General features: G+C 45.4%; 1 protein-coding gene across 7 annotated transcripts in view; it reads left to right on the top strand.

Moving 5' to 3' along the window:
- Nucleotides 1-7,500, top strand: part of cadps2 (Ca++-dependent secretion activator 2) — a 237,066-nt gene that overhangs the window by 140,831 nt on the left and 88,735 nt on the right. For all 7 annotated transcript variants that reach the window (XM_029751538.1, XM_029751535.1, XM_029751531.1 and 4 more), the window contains exon 12: nt 2,021-2,157. In XM_029751538.1, coding sequence (XP_029607398.1) covers nt 2,021-2,157 — 137 coding nt within the window. The remainder of the gene's footprint in view (nt 1-2,020; nt 2,158-7,500) is intronic.

Genomic DNA, 7,500 nt, shown 5'->3' with positions numbered 1-7,500 from the left:
ATCCATATCCTCTTCCCCAGTCCCACACCAAGCTGTTTCCCTGTATCCATATCCTCTTCCCTAGTCCCACACCAAGCTGTTACCCTGTATCTATATCCTCTTCCCTAGTCCCACACCAAGCTGTTCACCTGTATCCATATCCTCTTCCCTAGTCCCACACCAAGCTGTTACCCTGTATCTATATCCTCTTCCCTAGTCCCACACCAAGCTGTTCCCCTGTATCCATATCCTCTTCCCTAGTCCCACACCAAGCTGTTACCCTGTATCCATATCCTCTTCCCTAGTCCCACACCAGGCATAAGGGATGTACTCCTTCAGCTTCGATTCATTAACTCCAGAGATACACAACGGTTGTGCTTTGTAACACACAACAAAGTTCGTCTCCCCTTCAACTGGTCTAGCAACATACACGCGCCAACATACCCCATACATACATACACACACAATACACACACTCTAATAACTGACCCAACTTCAACACCCCTGTCTAGCCACACACACACACACAGAGACAGACATGCACTCTAACACCCCCCCCCCCCCCCACCTCATGTACGGATAATAGCAGGAAGTTAAAGATGACATGGATCAATAGGATTTCTCCTAGTGACTGGATAAGTTAACATCACGCCTCCTCCTGCAGCCCCTCAATCAATACTGTCTCTCCCTCTCCGTCTCATCATCATCTTTAATCTATATCCCTTTGTCTCGTTTTCTTTAGAATCGCCTCGTTCCACCGCGCCTTTCTCCAAATTACATTAAAGAATGTAAAATGACCTACATCGGAATGAAAGGACAGGAGGACAGAAACAGTGAGGTGAAAGAAGAGTTGATTGTGGGGATTGCACTTCTGCTGCCTTTTTTAGACAAAAGCAACAAGGGAAAGAGAGGGGAAACACAAATGTCAAAGAGAGCGCTTGCGGCCAAAGCACTGGGCTTTTCTCTGTCCGTACAAGAGTGGTGGTCAAGCCAGAAATGGCAGCGTGAATAAAAAGCTAATGCTTGTCTCGGGTGTGAAGCCGCGGGCATCATAGGCGTGGGGGGGATTATTTTTCTACAGCCTTGGTCTTTTGTGAGGCTGTGTGTCATGTGAAGAAAAGTCTGTCCCAAATGTATTTCTACAATACGGGAAAAGAGAGAGTGTTAGGCTTTTCATTGGATGGGGGGGGCTCGTTCTGCTCAGCACCAGCTATTAACTGGGACGAGTCTAAAAGGACTGGATCTGAACCTGAAGCTGGACACTCCTATTTCTTTCATTTTCTGACCTGGCCTCCTTGTATCAGCTGTTTGTGGCTGGTATGTGCGTCGTTCTGTTATTTCCTGCTCAAACGATGCTCTCTCACTTCCCTGTCCATTCACTAGCTCTTTGTGTGACATAGAAAATATCCAGGCTTAGAGAAGGACAACGACATGTAGGGCACAAACAACACATACTGTACACAGGCGCTATGTAGGAACAGTCATTGGTCAACGCTTATCCACCACTGACCAAATGACTTGGCTTTGCTCAAGTGGTGCTTTACAAAGACTAACATTGTCAAAGTGTTGTGACAAGACGCGTTATGTGCTTGTGTTTGTTTCTGTCACTGTTTTTCCTCACATAGCCTCGCATGTTGCGGGGGTATCTGTCAGTTTCTTGTATTTACAGTTGAAATTTGGAAGCTGGATTTCACAGAGTATCTCACGCCAATGGAGGTGGGAACTAATAACCAAAGCAGCGAAAACTGACGATGCCAATCCAGTCAAATAAGAATTCCCTCCTCTTTTTACACTTCTGTTTCACGGTTGTTCTCAAAAGCGTGCATTATTTTCCATCATTCTGTCTACCCGACTTCCACATCAGGAGGAGTCTGTCACTCTGGGCCACCAGGTGTAGCAAAGAAGCACTCATTGTTATTTTTTTGATTGACAGAGATGAAGGACGGAATGGATTGTTTTGTTCAACTGTTTCTCTAAAGCTCTAATACTCATTCGGTCTCTTTGTCTCACCCACTCTCTGTCTGCTTTCTCTCTCTCTCAGGTCTGGATCGCTCTCAGAGGCAGGGGGTAGAGGATCTGATCTCTGCGGTGCCCTGTCGTTTCGACCATGCTGCCTTGTTCCCCATGCTGCAGAAACGGACTCTACAGCACCGGATGAATGACTCCTTCTCCTGCCTGGTGAGAGAGAGCGAGAGGTTGTCCATTATTGAATGTTTATTTATATGCCAGACATTTCTGGGGAAAAAATATTGTAGTCCAAGCCAGCGCAAAGAAAGGAGACAGGCTTCCAATTTTGGAGGGGGAGAGAGGGAGTGGGAGAGAGGCCTCGCAAAGGCTTTATCTTTTAGACTGCGTGCAGCAAGAGACTCATGCCTTGGGGGTTTGGGAGCTCTCACACTCAACGAGGGGGGATAAACGGTGCTAATCAATACTTCCCAAATAAAAACATGACCCTCACAGACCACTGCTGAGCCTATTTAGTGGAGAGGGGGCCACAGAGAATGAGTAAAGGGGGAGGGGGGTGTGGACCTGGCCATATGTACCATAGTGGTCAATTCCCTTTCAAATCCAGAGAATCAGACCCAATCCCTTTATACACTGAGTGTATAAAACATTAGGAACACCTACGTAATATTGAGTTGCCCCCATTTGCCCTCAGAACAGTCTCAATTCGTCAGCACATGGACTCTACAAGGTGTCGAAAGCGTTCTACAGGGATGCTGGCCCATGTTGACTCCAATGCGTCCCACAGTTGTGTCCAGTTGGCTTGATGTTCTTTGAGTGGTGGACCATTATTGATACACACAGGACACTGTTGAGTGTGGAAAACCCAGCAGCATTGTAGTTCTTGACACACTCAAACCAGTGCGCCTAGCACCTACTACCATACTACGTTCAAAGGCACAAATTATTTGTCTTGCCCATTCACCCTCTGAATGGCAAACATACACAATCCATGTCTCAGTTGTCTCAAAACTTTAAAATCCTTCTTTAACCTGTCTCCTTGCACCTGGATTCAGCTGGTCAGTCTGTCATAGAAAGAGTTGAGATTAAAAAGAGCGCAACTCTGAGTTTCTAGTCCTACTAACGATTCCTCATTCAACTCAGACTAACACAGGATGAGCTCCCTCCACACACTTTATTCATGTGAATGGCTTGGTTAATGACAAGGGCTTTGTCGAGGGCTTTGTGTATCAACTTGAAGCCACATTCAGAATGACAAGGCCTTAGGACAGGAACGTCTGTTAAGAAGTAGGGTCAGCCCTTTTGGTGGTAGATCAGATTTAGGTTGTCAAACTTTAGAAACTGCGATTTCTTGTCGTACTTATGGAGTTTCCAAATGTGAATAGAATCCTGCTGTACATCAACACTTTGATACAGTGGAACAGAGTGGCTGGTATGTATTGTCATCTAACAGCGGATAAACCAATTAGATTCTTGGACTATTCCCAGGAACCTGGAGTACACACACACACACACACACACACACACGCAGGTCTTTAGAAAAAAAGGACATAAAGTCAGGCGGACAAGCTTGAACTGCAGGGTTATGGGATCATATACTGAACACCATAGGTGAAAAGTAACTTATTACAACTACTCTCGTTACTGTAATTGAGTAGCTTTTCCCAGTACTTGCACTTTTTTGTGTTGCAGTCAGTAAGTTTACTTCTACTTGCTTTAAAGTAACAGTTCTTCTACTTGAGAAAAAAGACATTAAATTAACTGTTCTTCTACTTGAGAAAAAAATGCATTCAAGTAACAGTGCTTGAGTAGGATATTTCAGTACTCATTCCACTCCTGCGGACCTGGACATTATGTGAAGACCAATATTTGGGATGCGTGTTTGTGTTTCCTTGTCTGTGTGTGTTAGTGCAGTGATTCTGAACTGGTGGGTCACGAGCCACATTCAGGTCATGGGACGTTTTGAGTCACTTTATCCCGACCTATATGTACACGTCTACTTCAATTACCCCGTATCCCTACACATGGACTCGGTACTGGTACCCCGTGTCTAAAGCCAAGTTATCGTTACTCATTGTGTTTATTCCTTGTGTTATTATGTTTCTATTATTTCTCTTTTTTTCCTCTCTGGGAAAGGCCTAAAGTCAGCATTTCACTGTTAGTCTCCACCTGTTGTTTACCAAGCATGTGACAAATACAATTTAATATGATTGATTTGAGTGTGCCTGTGACCTTTACTGAGAGAGGGTTGCAGTAAAATAATGAAGTCTCAGCTTAATCGACTAAAACCAGGTAGGAAGTGTGTAGAAATTATAATGGACCTAAACCTATTTAATCACAGTATTTTCAATATAGATCTATAGCAGCACTATTTTCTTATTGGTCTATTAACTTGTACTTCTTAGTGACATCACCAGGCAAGCCAAAATGCCACCCATGTAAAAACCTGTGTAGATTGTATTTTCAACCAGCGGGAATTAACACTGATCACATTTTGTCACACTTTTCCAGTGTTAGTTTCATCAGCTGTTGTACTATATGATACAAAACAAAGGTACAACAGAATTCTGACTGCAGTGGTCATACTAATTAGAAATATCACAGATGACGAATAGATGCTGTGTGCTAGTCACATTAAACAGAGTACACTTGATTGAGGCCTTGGGGATAATGCTCAGAAAACAATATGCTGTGTCAAGCTGTATATTCACATTAGTCAACTGTAGCTGTCGTAATATAAATTTGTCAGCTCATCTAGTGTTTAGAAAACTGATTACATAGTCAGGTCCCAAATTATTTGCACCTTTTTGATAAAGATTAGCAAAAAAGACTAAAATAAATAATACAAATACTGAGCTATACATAATAAAATAATGTAAATATTTAGCTGTATTTTAATGTCATCTGACCATCTCACCAGTTCCAATCAAAGTACCAATGCCGTTTAGCAAACTCCAGGCGGTGCTATGGTCAGATGACATGAAAATAACCTCATACCTACTGTAAAATATGCTGGTGGATCTTTGTTATGGGGCTATTTTGCTTCCGCTAGTCCTGGGGCCGTTATTAAGGTCAGTGGCATCATGAAAATATTTTTCTCTAAGAAATTGTGTTTGTATAAATTAATATAATTTCACATTTCCCGAGTAGTTTTTTTTTTTCAAAGCCAAATACACTGACATTATGGACTTTTGGTTTATATGGTGTATGTCAGTGGTCACCAACCTGTCGAAGGCATTCCTAGTCGATCAACAAACATTTCTGTAGAAGACCCAACGATAAAGCCTTGCGTTCCGATTTTTTTATGTTATTTGTTTCATGCTGTTGGCGGTAGTTGCACTTGATTCAGCAGCCCTAGCACCGGGAAGACAAAGTGTTACCATTTTGATCAATTTCATGTCTGAAGGTAGAACTCTGGCTACCCGGCAGGCCCAGAGAGCAAATCAAGTGCACCTATAGGGCTACCGCTGGCCAATCAGAGAGCTCAGATCAGTGCAGTGGTGTAAAGTACTTAAGTAGCACTTTAAAGTTTTTTTTACTTAAGTCGTTTTTGGGGGTATCTGTACTTGACTTTACTATTTATAACGTTTGCTTCACTACATTTCTAATGAAAATAATGTACTTTTACTCCATTTTCCCCCACACCAAAAGTACACGTTACATTTTGAATGCTTAGCAAGACAGGAAAATGATCCAATTCCCCCACTTATCAAGATAACACGTGGTCATCCCTCAGATCTGGCAGAATTCCGATAGCTTGTGTTTAAATTATTTATTATTTCTCACCGCTGCTCCCTCCACTCAGACTGACCATCAGATGCAGGCTATCATCACATTTTTTAAGTAATGTTTAAAAAAATTCTGAGCGTTAGATTTCGGTTTTCATTTTGACTCAAAGTGATCTTGACTCAGAAAAGGTTAGTGACCACTGGTGTACATGGTTGTTCTAATCTAAAGCATCTCTCCTTCCTATTTGTTTCGCCAAATTTCACACAGCAGACTAAGTTCAGCAGGTTTTTTAAAAAGTTATACGACAACTTGAATTTTAGCGGGTTCCGTTTTTCAAGCTTTGATACAGCGTTGACCTAGACCAGTCTTAGAAGAGCCCCTGTCACTCAGCCTACAGCAACCATGTTTGTTAGAGAGAGAGCTAACGAGGCAGTCGGCTCGTTAATAGCCAATTAAGTGTTCAGCACCAAGGAGTGAGTGGGCCATCTGTTTGTCACAGTGGAACATCTTGTCACATGCTGCCAGGTGGCAGGGCGCTCGACTGTATTCTTTTGTATTATTATATTAGTTCAGAGGTGGAGGGAGATTCAGAGGTGGAGGGAGGGAGATTCAGAGGTGGAGGGAGGGAGATTCAGAGGTGGAGGGAGGGAGATTCAGAGGTGGAGGGAGGGAGATTCAGAGGTGGAGGGAGGGAGATTCAGAGAGGGAGGGAGATTCAGAGGTGGAGGGAGGGAGATTCAGAGGTGGAGGGAGGGAGATTCAGAGGTGGAGGGAGGGAGATTCAGAGGTGGAGGGAGGGAGATTCAGAGGTGGAGGGAGGGAGATTCAGAGGTGGAGGGAGGGAGATTCAGAGGTGGAGGGAGGGAGATTCAGAGGTGGAGGGAGGGAGATTCAGAGGTGGAGGGAGGGGGATTCAGAGGTGGAGAGAGGGGGAGGGGGATTCAGAGGTGGAGAGAGGGGGAGGGAGATTCAGAGGTGGAGAGAGGGGGAGGGAGATTCGGAGAGAGCGGGAGGGAGATTCGGAGAGGGGGATTCGGAGAGAGGGGGATTCGGAGAGAGCGGGAGGGAGATTCGGAGAGAGGGGGATTCGGAGAGAGCGGGAGGGAGATTCGGAGAGAGGGGGATTCGGAGAGAGGGGGAGGGAAATTCTGGGAGAGGGGGAGGGAAATTCTGGGAGAGAGGGAGGGAAATTCTGGGAGAGAGGGGTGGAGATTCTGGAGATTCAGAGAGGGAGGGAAATTCTGGGAGAGACGAATGGAGATTATGGGAGAGAGGCATGGAGATTCTGGGAGATTCGGAGAGGGAGGGAGATACAGAGAGGGAAGGAGGGAGATTCGGAGTGAGAGGGAGGGAGGGAGATTCGGAGTGAGAGGGAGGGAGGGAGATTCGGAGTGAGAGGGAGGGAGGGAGATTCGGAGAGAGAGGGAGGGAGATTCGGAGAGAGAGGGAGGGAGGGAGATTCGGAGTGAGAGGGAGGGAGGGAGATTCGGAGTGAGAGGGAGGGAGGGAGATTCGGAGTGAGAGGGAGGGAGGGAGATTCGGAGTGAGAGGGAGGGAGGGAGATTCGGAGTGAGAGGGAGGGAGGGAGATTCGGAGTGAGAGGGATGGAGGGAGATTCGGAGTGAGAGGGAGGGAGGGAGATTTGGAGTGAGAGAGAGGGAGGGAGATTCGGAGAGAGAGAGGAGATTCGGAGAGAGAGAGAGAGAGGGAGGAGATTCAGAGAGAGAGAGAGGGAGGGAGATTCGGAGAGAGAGAGAGGGAGGGAGATTCGGAGAGAGAGAGGGAGGGAGATTCGGAGAGAGAGAGGGAGATTCGGAGAGAGAGAGA

This window comes from Salmo trutta, chromosome 4, assembly GCF_901001165.1.
Source record: "Salmo trutta chromosome 4, fSalTru1.1, whole genome shotgun sequence".
In the NCBI taxonomy this organism is placed as follows: domain Eukaryota; kingdom Metazoa; phylum Chordata; class Actinopteri; order Salmoniformes; family Salmonidae; genus Salmo; species Salmo trutta.
This window is presented reverse-complemented; position numbering and strand designations above follow the sequence as displayed.